The sequence below is a fragment of the Naegleria fowleri genome (genome assembly GCF_008403515.1).
Source record: "Naegleria fowleri strain ATCC 30894 chromosome Unknown tig6, whole genome shotgun sequence".
NCBI lineage: Eukaryota > Heterolobosea > Eutetramitea > Acrasida > Naegleriidae > Naegleria > Naegleria fowleri.
The window spans coordinates 122512-135220 of record NW_025407938.1 but is presented as its reverse complement, the minus strand read 5'-3'; the positions used below and the strand labels follow the sequence as shown (position 1 = coordinate 135220).

General features: G+C 38.1%; 6 protein-coding genes across 6 annotated transcripts; 3 read left to right on the top strand and 3 right to left on the bottom strand.

The window, feature by feature from the left end:
• Positions 1-320: 320 nt before the first annotated feature.
• FDP41_010319 (uncharacterized protein) lies at positions 321-2339 on the bottom strand (the record flags this gene model as incomplete). Its single annotated transcript, XM_044700604.1, has 1 exon — positions 321-2339. The coding sequence occupies one exon, from the start codon at positions 2337-2339 to the stop codon at positions 321-323; it is 2019 nt and encodes a 672-aa protein (XP_044567967.1).
• Positions 2340-2795: 456 nt separating this feature from the next.
• Positions 2796-5570, top strand: FDP41_010318 (uncharacterized protein; the record flags this gene model as incomplete). Its single annotated transcript, XM_044700603.1, has 1 exon — positions 2796-5570. One exon carries the CDS (start codon positions 2796-2798, stop codon positions 5568-5570), a length of 2775 nt encoding a protein of 924 aa, XP_044567966.1.
• Positions 5571-6043: 473 nt separating this feature from the next.
• FDP41_010317 (uncharacterized protein) lies at positions 6044-7851 on the top strand (the record flags this gene model as incomplete). Its single annotated transcript, XM_044700602.1, has 4 exons — positions 6044-6747; positions 6813-7073; positions 7131-7344; positions 7396-7851. 4 exons carry the CDS (start codon positions 6044-6046, stop codon positions 7849-7851), a joined length of 1635 nt encoding a protein of 544 aa, XP_044567965.1.
• A 208-nt stretch (positions 7852-8059) lies between these two features.
• On the bottom strand, positions 8060-9309 carry FDP41_010316 (uncharacterized protein; the record flags this gene model as incomplete). Its single annotated transcript, XM_044700601.1, has 2 exons — positions 8060-8912; positions 9077-9309. The coding sequence occupies 2 exons, from the start codon at positions 9307-9309 to the stop codon at positions 8060-8062; spliced, it is 1086 nt and encodes a 361-aa protein (XP_044567964.1).
• A 363-nt stretch (positions 9310-9672) lies between these two features.
• On the bottom strand, positions 9673-10899 carry FDP41_010315 (uncharacterized protein; the record flags this gene model as incomplete). Its single annotated transcript, XM_044700600.1, has 1 exon — positions 9673-10899. The coding sequence occupies one exon, from the start codon at positions 10897-10899 to the stop codon at positions 9673-9675; it is 1227 nt and encodes a 408-aa protein (XP_044567963.1).
• A 316-nt stretch (positions 10900-11215) lies between these two features.
• On the top strand, positions 11216-12706 carry FDP41_010314 (uncharacterized protein; the record flags this gene model as incomplete). Its single annotated transcript, XM_044700599.1, has 2 exons — positions 11216-11615; positions 11682-12706. 2 exons carry the CDS (start codon positions 11216-11218, stop codon positions 12704-12706), a joined length of 1425 nt encoding a protein of 474 aa, XP_044567962.1.
• Positions 12707-12709: the final 3 nt, after the last annotated feature.

The following is a 12709-nucleotide window of genomic DNA, read 5'->3' as shown; positions in this document are numbered from 1 at the left end:
TGACTGATCCCACAAGGATTCATCGTTTGCTTCTGAAATAATAACCGAGACAAGCCAGATTGTAATGATGCTTGATGGATTTTTCACCTTTGACTGAGTGTTCAAAGAAAGGGATTGTCAAAAAAGGAAGAGATATCTCTGCTTCTTCTTTTTATCCGCTTCATCGCCATAAAAAAAGCATTACGATGAATTCTCAACGTGTACACATTTCAACATCCTACTACTAGAGAGAGAGATAGAAAGAACAGGTTTCAGAGCGAGAAGTAACGACGAGGCGAGGCGACCCAAATTCATATAAATGATAATTCATGGTTGGTCATTCACACCAATTGGTGTTTATCCTCGATCGAATTGGAATGGGAGGATTCTTTCTTCAGACATGAATTTTCATCGACGACCACAGCAACAACAACAGCACTTTGGTTGAAATTGGTGGGTGATTCCTTCTGTGGTGCCTGTGATGATGATGATTCGTGTCTGTCTCGTTTCAAATGATTTTGAACGATTCGACTTCCACAACTGAGCACATGATTCAACACGAGTGTGGCTTTCTTTCCATAGGTCATTTCAAAACAAGTATCACTAAAAGTAATGTATGAAGAAACAATCAGAACTGCATTCAATCCAGCATCCATGAATTGATTTCGAGATATACCCAAAAATAAGCTTAAAGCGTCATAGCCAAAGACATAGGTCACTAACATTCCAAGTGAAATGAACCATCCAATAAAGAAGATTCCTGTCACAAAGAGAATGAATTTCGTGAATCGATATTCCATAAAGTTTTTCTTTTCTTGTGCTGTAGCTCTCAATGCGAAGAAAATCTTCACACCATAAAAGGTAAACCCAACCACAAATGTCAACAAATAAATAAGGACAGAAAAGGTCAATACAATCCATGCCACTGCATAATTTCTCACAGATAGAAAAACAACAACGGTGATAAAGGCAACGACGATCACAGCACAATAAAAGATGGAGAGAATGGTCATGTTAAATTTTGAAAGTCCTTTTCCCCTTTTCTCTATGGTTCGCTTTGACAAATCAATGACATGACTCCACGATACCACTAAGCTTGAATATCCACATATAATCAGAATAGCTGCTAAACCTCTGAAAAATCCAGGAAAATATGCCGATTTGAGCATGGGCAAAAACGCATTGTAATTAAAGAGACATCTCAAGAAATTTTCCACAAATCCAGAGAAGGCAGCAGCTGCAAAGAATGGAGGAGGTTGTGTGGCAATATCAAAGTAGTGTCTTACAAAGAGAAGCATTTTCTTAAAGGTTGAACTTTCCAATGAGACATCTGCTCGTTTTTTGAAGGAGACAATTCTTTCAAATGTTTTTGGAATGGTGATGAATAGAACTAACATCAATGTGACCACTGCATAGAGAACGGCAAAGATCACTGTTGAAATTCTATATGCAAACATGATTTGCCAATTTTGGTAAAAGTCATTGCATTGAAATCCAAATGATTTTCCATTCTCAGATTCATAATTACACCAACAACTGATTGGAACATTCAAAGGTGCTGATGGCAATTCATTTGAATCCATCTTGTCAAACAAGTCATGAAAATAAAAATTGAAAAGAGTTGAAAGTGAAACAGATTTCAATGCTGCATTTGCATCTCCAAAAGTTCCTGTTTGATTAAATAGGTTATTGTTCTTTGAGTAATCTAAAAAAGTTTTTCGAAAATATTGAGAAGTTAAAATATTGTAATCAAATAATCCTAAATGTCTCATTCTCTGCGGATTGCTGCTGGTGGTTGAATCTGCTGTTTCGTGATTGCAATGATATTGCGAAATGGCAGTAAATTTGCTCACAAAGTCCTCATCTTGTGATGAATTAATCAAAGAGGCACTGGTTGTAAAGGTTGGACACGAGTGATTTCTCAACACTTGTCGAAACCATTCAGAATTCGAGTTATTACAATGCAAGCAATGATTAAATAAAACTCCCAATAAAGTTAATTGAGTTTGATTGGTCAAGTCCCATCTCGTATCGGTCGAACACAGAATATTCACACAAGAAGAAGAAGACGAGGAATTGTCACTCTCTTCAACAGTTATGAATCCACTTTTGTAAATTTCAGAAGGTACTGCTTGTGGATCATTCATCTTGCAAAAATCATAATATTTGGTATCATAGGTGTACAGAAATGGATAATAGAATTGGTTCACTGGAGCCAAATTCAAACATTCTTGTGCTGGATAAATGAAATGGTCCATCACGACAGGAAAAGAAGAGGATGTCGTCGTTTCGTTTCTGAAAGATGATGATTCAGAACTTTCAGCCTGGATGAATAATGCTGAGTGATCAATGACAGCCATGATGCAAAACAAGGTGATCATACAATAGAGAAGAATACAGGAGAGAGTTGAAAGGCAATGGAGTGGCATGTTGTGTGATTTTGTTTTTTGATGTGAAATATAAATCATCTTGTCAATTTTGAAACCTCATGCAACTTCATGCTCGAGTTTTCAGTGAACCCCAAATGGAGTAAAGAATTACAATTAAGAGTTCATCTCATGAGATTAGATTCATTTCCTTCCGAATTCGAAGAGTTATTCGCCCACACAATCGCAACCTCGTTTTAAATTGATAATAAATGTTCTTCTACTCATCTCGTGGTACAATATTCTCTTGAGAATTTGATGTTTCATTTCGTTGATTCTGATGGAAAGAGTATGATGGTGATGTCCTTTTGGTCTTCTCTACACTGTCGCAAAAAACATCTGGATCATTTTCTGCAAGTCAAATGTCAAAATTTTTCACATCACCTAAAAATGCCTGTACTGGTCTCCAGCCAGAACCTGTCATCATCATCCTCTCCTGCATCAAGCACCACCACTACCACCAATAATAACAACATCACAACACAATCAACAACCACTGTTGAATCCAATCTCAAAACCATCAAAATTCCCATCGAACTCCAAAAATCACTTCTTCCCTCCAGTCTCCTATCCGAACATGAAAATTCAACATCCTCGTCGAGTGCACTCCTACAGGAACAAGTCGTTCAACAATTGATGGACTATCGTGAGGAATCATTAGCCAAGGCCTATATGATGTTGAATGTTCCATTACCACCCAATTTGCCCACCCTGAAAGATTCATTTACCGCCAATGCTCAACTGACTTTACAACCGACCAATAACCATAATTCGAATCAGATGCCTTCTTCTTCTCTCCAACAACAACAACAACAAACACTCTCACAATTCTATCATGAAAATCCCAAAGTTGAGAAATTGAAACCAGCCACACAAGATAAATTCCATCAAAGTGAATTGAAAAAGGTAACCAAACAAATACAGAGTCAGGTCGAGAAGGCGATCGTCCATCATGCTTCATCGGTGGGAGCATCCGAGAGTTCAGCCTTGTTGGATCGGGAACAATGGATGGCACGAGCTCTCAAGAGAAATCCGAATGTATTGGCTCTCATGGAGAGAATGCGTCCATTGAGTAAACAACCAAGTCATAGTGCTGCATTGATGCAACACAATGAAGCTGGAGGTTTCTCATCGATGGCTTCCCTCAAGTCTGCTTCTTCGAGTTTTAGAAAATTGAAAAGTCAGGCATCCATTGGCTCCGATCCCAACTCTCCTCGAGTGAGTACGACTTCTATTACTGGTACGACGAATACGACGACTGGCGGAGTCAATAGTCCATTGCAGAGAAATCCAAGTGAGGGTAATATTGGTGGATTCGTCAATATGAATTTATTGAATGGAACTCCAGGGAGTGGATTTGAAGCTGGAACAAGAGATTCCGTGCCAGTAGGTGCAACGAGTTCCACAAATTCGATTTCTGCACTAACCTCCAATCCTGCAGGACTCTCTCTATTGATGGGTATGACGGATAGTAATGGAGACATGACAGGAACCTCGAATGATCAGGAGAAACAAAAAAGAAGTGCTCTTGATTATGCGGATGTGTTGGGAACTGTTGAAAACAGAGAGGTTTTGTCTCGTGAGATACTTTTACAATTAGTGTATCAACACTTGTCACAGCGTGGATTGTATCAAACGATTGAAGTCATGGAAGAAGAAACTGGAATCAAGTATAATGGCTATCGATCGGATCGAACAGATACCAAAGATTCATTAATTACCACTCTGCTCTGTCTTGGCATTAAAGATATTGAAAAGCCCTATGCATTACCGCAATCAGATTTGATAGATCTTGATACGGATGTTGAGGTTCAAACCGCTAGTATTTATCATCACTTTGAAGAGGATGATGTTGGTGACATGAGAAAACCATTGTGGGCTGAATTATTGAGCAACGAAGATGATAATATCGATTTCGTTGGTTCTGAATTGAAGAGTGCTTCTCTCAACAAGTTAATTGAAAGATTGACTAATCCAGACACCGATGCCAGGTTTATTCAATGCTTCCTTGTAACATATCGCTCATTTACAGTTCCAGAAATTTTACTTCACAAACTTTGCCAAAGATATCGAGTTCCCAAGTGTCCAAAGCATATTTCTCCTGAAGTATGGAACAAAAATAAGGAAACCATTCAAATCAGAACAGGTAACATTTTAAACAAGTGGATTGACGAATTTTTCACACTTGATTGGAATGAAAACATGATTCGTGAGCTCACGGTCTTCATTGAAGATTTCCTTCTCAAACACAAACAAACGAGCAAAATGGGTCTCAGAATTCGTGGAAGACTTGCTCAAAAATTAGCCAGTAGCAGAAATAAGGAAGAAAAACTCAGTTTCTCTGAGACACCAGTTCCACCCGTTGTACCAGCCACTGTATTTTCACCAAAATTATCAATTTGGGACATTAGAGAAGATGAATTGGCAAAACAAATTACTTATATGGATCACAATTTGTATCGTAATATTGAAGCTCATGAATTGCTGAACTGCTCATGGTCCAAACCAAAACTCAAACACCGTTCTAAAAATGTCATCAAAAGTATTGACTTTTTCAACAGACTTTCTAACTGGCTTGCTACACAAATCACCCATGAAGAATCATTCAGAGAAAGAAAAGCTAAACTTGCCAAATTGATGAACCTTGCCAAACACATGTTCAAGTTAAACAATTTTAACAGCTTGATGGCTTTGAACAGTGCTTACGAAAATGCTGCTGTTCACCGTTTGAATTTGAGTATCAACGATATTGACGAGAAACTGAGAGAAGAATTCGCAGCATGTTGCAAAGTCATGTCACCTGATTCTGCTTTTAAGGCCTATCGTACTCACATCAAAGAAGAAGTGAAACCTCCATTGAATATTTATCTTGGTATTTATCTCACTGACTTGACATTTATTGAAGATGGTAATCCAGATATGATCAAACACTCCAAGACGAATCGAATGTTGATCAATTATAAGAAGAGACAGCTCGTTGCCAATCAAATTGCAGAAGTGATGCAATATAAGAATCCACCCTATAATATTCAACAAGTACATCAAATTCAAGAGCTCTTGCGAAATACTCTTCAAAATCATGACATTATTGATGATAAGGTTCTTTATGATAAATCAGTGCAAGTAGAACCAAGAGGTGCCAAAAGAGAAGACTTGAAGCCATAATTATCAGTGTGAAAATTGAATATTCATTCAACCACCCCTTGTATTGTCATTGTTGTTTGACCTCGAACGCCAAAAAACGAGGTGTACAAACGAGTACAAATGAATATAATAAAACGAGATTAAATTTTCTTTTCGTCAAACCAGAAGCGCCTGCAACACCTGAAATATCCTCTAATTACATTTCTTGTCACATAGTGAGGTTATTGATAAAGAGGGAAGTAATGTCCTCGTCCTCATTGTCGTTGTAGCTTTGGTTTGTAGAGGGCTTTCCTCAACACAGTTCTTGTGGAGTAGGCACAAGCGAGTTCGATTATCATTAAACGAAAATCCACGACTCTAGGCTAAACAATTTCACAACCCTATATTCAAGTGTGTTTCAAGGTTACATGACTGAACTCCTTTTCAACAAATATATTTTTCTTATGGCTCTCTGCAAGGGAAACTCCGAGACATGATGAGAATCGTCAAAAAAAATGCAAAAATCCTTCTATTGTTCGTTGTTGTTGTTGTTGTCGTTGCTGGCGGCTTTCTCTTGTTGTTGTTGCGTGCTCGCTGATGATTATACCGTTTATTTTGAGAAGGGATCGTATGTAGTGAAACAGGGTTATGATTTGAAGGGTGGTATTGCCGCTGCTCATTATGATGCTACTTTTGAGAGCCGTGGATGGGATGTCTTGTCGTTGGAAACCAATGGATTGGTGAAGGATGATATGCAAGCCTTCGGAGCTGGTTATTTGGAAGGTGTAATTACAAGACAACGTATTTATAATCACTACACGAATATGTATACTTATTCATGGGCTGATATGCCAGATAAGAGGATGCCTGGTTATGTAAGAGACTTTTTTGAAACGCAACGAAATTGGATGAAGGAACAAAGCACCAAGTATGCTTCTGATCCATTTTGGCAACAGATTAAGACTGTTTATTTGCAAATGGAGGGTCTCGTGCAAGGTTATAATGATGCAACAACTAATCCTAATGAGAAGATTGATTTTGCTTCCATGCAAACGATCAGTTCATTTGGTGACATTTTTGATATTTTGAATGTGAAGAAGGAAAATAGACCACAATTCCACAAGATGACTCCACAACAAATTATGACTTTTGTTCAAGAGAATGGTCACTGTAGTGCATTATTTAAGGTGACACCAGATTACAGTAATATCTACTTTGGGTAAGTAGTGGTGACTGTTTTTTGATGACTTGCTTATGAACATTCAATGATCATTTGTATAATAGACATACCTCATGGTTCACATTTTCAGCCATGACAAGAATTTACAAGACATATACATTCAATTTCAACAATAGACTTGTTGCTTCTCCTACTGTGACCTTTTCGTCATATCCTGCCAATTTGGCCAGTAATGACGATTTTTATGTCACCAAATCTGGATTGGTTGTCATTGAAACATCGAATAACATTTTTAACACCTCATTATACGATTTGGTGAAGCCTGAATCATTGCTGTGCTGGCAAAGAGTCATACTTGCAAACAGGTAAGTGTTCGTTCATACATTAATGTTTGAATAATGAGGATAAACGTTAAAATACAGACTTGCTTCTGATGCTCCAGAATGGAGTGACATTTTCAGTGAATATAACTCTGGTACCTATAACAATCAATTCATGGTTCTCGACACCAAGAAATTTACTCCAGGAAAAAGCTTGAATAAGAATTTGTTCTGGGTTGTTGAACAAATTCCAGGAAAAGTCTATGCAGCTGATCAAACCGAAATATTATCTTTTGGATATTGGCCATCGTACAATGTAAGTGTTTAATTGCAAGTTATCACTAATATGAAAATTCTTTTTCTACAGGTTCCTTTCTATAAGGAAGTTTTCACTATTTCAGGTTATCCAGAAGTTTTAAAGAAGCCAAATGCAAGCGATATGCTTTCGTATGAGACTTGTGTTAGAGCTAACATCTTCAGACGAGACCAATCGACAGTGAACTCTATTGATAGCATGAAGAGAATGCTCAGATATAACAATTATCAAGTGGATCCACTCTCGTTAGGAAACCCTGGTTATGCTATTGCTAGCAGAAATGATCTCAGACCACAATCGACCAATTTGAATAGATCATGCAGCGGTGGTTATGATACTAAGGTGTCAAGCATTGCTGATATTCAAACTATTCACATTATTAATGGTCCTACCTACGACAATGTGCCAGCATTCCAATGGGCTGGTCAATGTCCATCAAAGTTCTCCCATATTGGTATGAAAGACAACTACAGATATGACTGGATGACTGTGAACTGGAGAAAGTAAAGGTTGATGACCAGTGATCAATGACCCACAACGGTTTTTAACTTTCCAATAAAACACCACAATTTTGACGAACTTGATTCCATGTGTTGTCTCAATAGTCAAGTGCATGATGTGACACTGATCTTTTAATTATTTGGATTGATTGCTTAAGCATAAAACGATAAATGGTCAACATGAGCATTTCTATTGACCTTGTGTTAATACCAATCTAATTACAGTTTTGCAAGTAAGGACCAGCGTATGAAATGTGTGGTCTTCTCAACATGAATGCAGTGCTACCCACCACAGTAATTGTGTAATCCATGGCACAACCCAACAAGTATCCACAATCGAATGGATCCACTCTCACGACTACTTTCATCTTGATCGCTGGGCCAGTCATGTCACTCTTCGAAATATATACTTGAACCCAGGGAGTGAATAACATTTGATCGGAGGTGTGAATCAGCTTGTTTTCAATATAAACATCCACGAAAAAGTTTTTGGCCCACAAAATAGGGGTTATTGTAATGGTCACATATTGAGGTTCCTTAATGGTCATCACATAGGTATCGCCGTTAGAGTCAGCAGTGGAACTGACCATAAAGGATGTATCCAAAAGACCCTTTCTACTCAATTTATCGACAAATGCCTTGCTGGTATACTTTTCAAACAGTGGCCAAACCACTTGCATTGAACTATTATAATACGCAGTCAATGTGGTTACCACTTGGCCCGTCGATGGATCTATATACTCTCCATTGTCGTTCACATGAAGAAGATGAGGTCCTCGAGGTCCCAATGGTCCAAGTGGACCTAAAGCTCCCAATGGCCCGATTGGACCAAGCACGGAGAACACACCCAAACCTTGCATGTGTTTTGTAAAATCATTAATCTTTGGCATCACATCCCAAAACGAATCCCCTAATGGGCCAGCATCCGATAATGGGTTGTTGAGTTTCGAAAGAATTCCATCATGTGAGCTTCCAAGGATTGAGGCAAGAAAATCACCGAACGTTCCTCCAAGCCATACAAAGGCGGAATTGGTCATCCATCCTACTGGTCCCAACGGGCCCAAAGGTCTGAATCGAACGGTTCAATATCAGAAAGGCGAAACAACCACACATGACCAAATATTATGGGAATATCAATTTCATGTTGTTGAATTAATGGTTGAATGAATATCAACACAAATAGATTAAGAATGAAAAAGGTTTTAGGGGGTTGGAATATAATATTTACCTACCCCAATGATCCAAGAGGTCCATTATAACCCAAAGCACTCGAGGATAATATATACAAATTACATCCAAGAGGGCAATTTAAAGGGTATGGAGAAACTCCGGAATAGCTTCCTTGCAGACCAGCTATTAAGGATTGAGAGGAGAAACGTGAACATCGTACTTGAGGAGTGGCTGCCTCTGCTCCTCCTCGATGTTCATCCGTTAAGGGAATCAGAAGAAGCATCATCATGATCATGGCAATGATGAGGCTCATCACGACCACACCTTGTGGAACCTTTACAACAGTCCTAACGCAATTACGTTCGTATGACGGCATCATCTTCCCTCTTCCAATGAGAGTTTCCATCAGGAACCAAATGAAGATTTGAAATTATTTGTTGATCGCCACTCGAACGATTTAGATTTCCAAACAAAAAGGCGATTGGAGAAGAGAAATGATGTTGTTGTTTTTTTAAGGAAGATTTTAGAGAGGAAGGATGAGAACTGCGTTGTGGAGCTATCGTTGCAGTAGTGCAAATACGCAAGGTCTAGGTCGAACCATATTCAGTTCGAGCTCGACAAGAAGAGATTGGCTCCATCATCAAACGGTCGGGTGTATTTATTTGATGAGATCCTTCAAAAATTGAAGCACAACATCATCCTGATCGTATCTTGCAGACCCGCGTTTGTGTGGAGAGTGATGTTTCAATTGTGTTGGACCTGTGTTGGAGTTGGGCGTTGTTGTCGCAACTACTGGTTCGCTTAAATCTTCCTCCAAATGACTTGATTCTGGTTTCTCCAAAACTTGTTTCCAGGCCTCATCGGATGCAGTCATTTCACCCATTTCGTATTGTTGTTTGATTGTTTTGTGTTGTGAATTTCGATTCTTCAATTCTTTCAGGTATTCCAAAATGTCACTATCGTCGTTGTCATTAATATTTGGCATTTTAGAAGTTGGGAATGCTTCTGCTGCAAGTTCCTCATCTGTCATTTCAAGTGGGGTGTCTAATACTGAGGTTTCCACTTTGGTATATTGTGTGAAATTCACTTGTTTTTCGGAAAATTGAGAGATTGAAGATTGTTGTTGTGGCAAATCATTTCCTTGATCTTTAGCTCTCTTTGATTTCAATACAGTAATGAATTCATCTTCAGGTTCCTGTTTTGAAAGTAAATTGATTGTTGCCTTTGGTGAAATGGAGAGAATAGCAGAAAAAATCGAGTCAATCTCTGGATTTGTGTAAGGTTGAAGTACGAATGGGGGAACTACTTTTTCTTCTGATTTTTTAGTCTTTCTCTTCTTTTTGGTTTGTGTTGTTGAGTCCGATGGTTGTGTTTGTTTTTCCTCACACGATTTATTTTGTTGAGGGCTGTGGTTGGGCTTAAAAAGTTTGTTCACCACATCACTCAATCGTTCCTTTCGCAAAGCAACGGTTTCTTGCTGTTTAAGTAATCGGAGCTCTGTTGAGGTTAACTGTTTTTTGGGTTCTTTCACTGGGGAAGGTGCTACTTTGGCATTTTGTTCCGCCGTGATGGTTGTTGTTGTTTTTGTCTGTTCTGGGGATGAGTTGGATTCTTGATGAAGATTGGACGATGATGGCTGAGCCGTTGTTTTGTTCGTTTTTTCAGCCTTTTTCTTTGCGTAAAGTTGAAGAGAAAAGGAATGGAAATTTCTGGTGGTTGTTGTATTATTCAAAAGAGCCCATTCATGAAAATTATTAGTCGTATGGTTGATGTGTTGTTCTTGGGAAAGAATTTTAAAAACTCTCCGAAGGCTTGTTGTTGGTACAAAGGATAACAACGATGGTGATGAATTCCGACGACGACACACGGCTTTTGCAAGAAACATTTTTTTCGAACTTGTAAATTCAATCAAAATTTTATTTGAAGATTGATCCCAATAGTCAACTAAACATTAATTTCATAGCTATAGCTCTCGGAAATTATATCAAGCATGAAGAGGATTCATCAATAGGATGTGATGGGGTGTCAGAGGTGATACTCACTTAGTGAAAGAACGCTTCATTCCTTTGGACTGGTCTATGAACTTTGAAAAACTTTCTAATCCAAAAAAATATTCAAAGCCTCTCTCTTTACTGTCATACGTGCTGTCTCAAAAACGAATTAGAATTAGTCATCATCATCATCCTCTCAATTTTTTATAAATGCTGAATCAATTTAAAAGCAATGGAATGAACTATAATTTCAAACCAATTTTTATCGCTTCGGAACCAACAACAACGGCTACGACCACGACTAAGGAACAGTCTCCGTTAATTCCGACGACTCCAACCACGACCTCCTCTTCGGAAAGCAATGTATGGAGGCCATATGGAATTGATAATTTTGCATCAGTCGTTAATAATGATCATAACGCTACTCCTAACAGAAATGGATCCAAAAGCAGCATGATCAATCAGGAGAGTGTTGCTCCTTCCAGTTTTACCTCGCCTGCCACTGCAACTTCCTCTGTAATATCTCCTTTTGATTTTCTTTTTATTAATACTGGAATAATGTCTTCTCCAATACCTTCATTGATGTCTCCTTCAGAAGAGCCTTTGGTCAGTAAGTTGAATACACTATAACTGTGTCAATAATTAGTGATGATCGGAATTAAATCATTAATGACAGTACAAGGAAATATATTTGGAAAGAAATGTACATTCACTGTTGGACCAAATGGTTTAATTCCTGGAGAAATGTGTAAAGACCATGTAAATATTCCTTATAATGATTTAGAAATTTGTGGAAAATACATTGGGAGTGGAAGTTTTGGCCACGTTGTAGTAGCTCGACATAAAGTTACCTCTAAAAAGTATGCTCTGAAAATGATCTATCAAGATAGTGATCAGCTAGAATTTTCTCAAAGAATGGAATGGGCTGAATTTGCTGCCATTTATCTTTGTAATCATGAGTCGCTCATTCGAGTGCATGAATGTTATTATAGAAATTTGTGTTTTTACATGTTACTAGACTACTGCAACTGTGGAAGCTTGAGAGATATTTTCAAAATCGTGCAAGCAGAAAATTTAACTGAACGAATTTTATTTGTGATTGTGGAAAAAGTATTGATTGGATTGGATTACTTACAAAAAAAGCACATTATCCATCGTGACATCAAGCCAGAAAATATTCTTGTTCGTTATGACAAGGAAGAAAAGAAAGCCTCTATCAAAATCGGTGATTTTGGATTGTGTGGACACAAGAAAATTGAGGCAGGCTCAACCTTTTTCAAAACAGTGAACGGAACGTTTATTTATCGATCGCCCGAACGGTTACTGGAGAAGTCATACAATTACAATAGTGACATTTGGAGTCTGGGTGTTATGGCTGTAGAATTAATCACAGGTCACCATCCATTAAATGAAACTGACATCAGCGGGGAAAATTTACCCAAGCTTTGTGAAATACCTCAAAAAATTATTAACGCAGCTAAATCTTACAAATCCGGAAAGAATAATGAAAAGATGTTGAGTAGTGAATTTATAAACTTTGTCACGAGATGTTGTGAGTATGAACAAACAAATCGACCTTTTGCAAGAGATATGCTTGAGCACGCATGGATTAAGAAATTCAAAGATCGTGACAATGATAGAATTTTCTCTGAATGGCTAACTGTATTTTTCATTCGAAAAAAGGCAAAAGGCGGCGTTTAATCT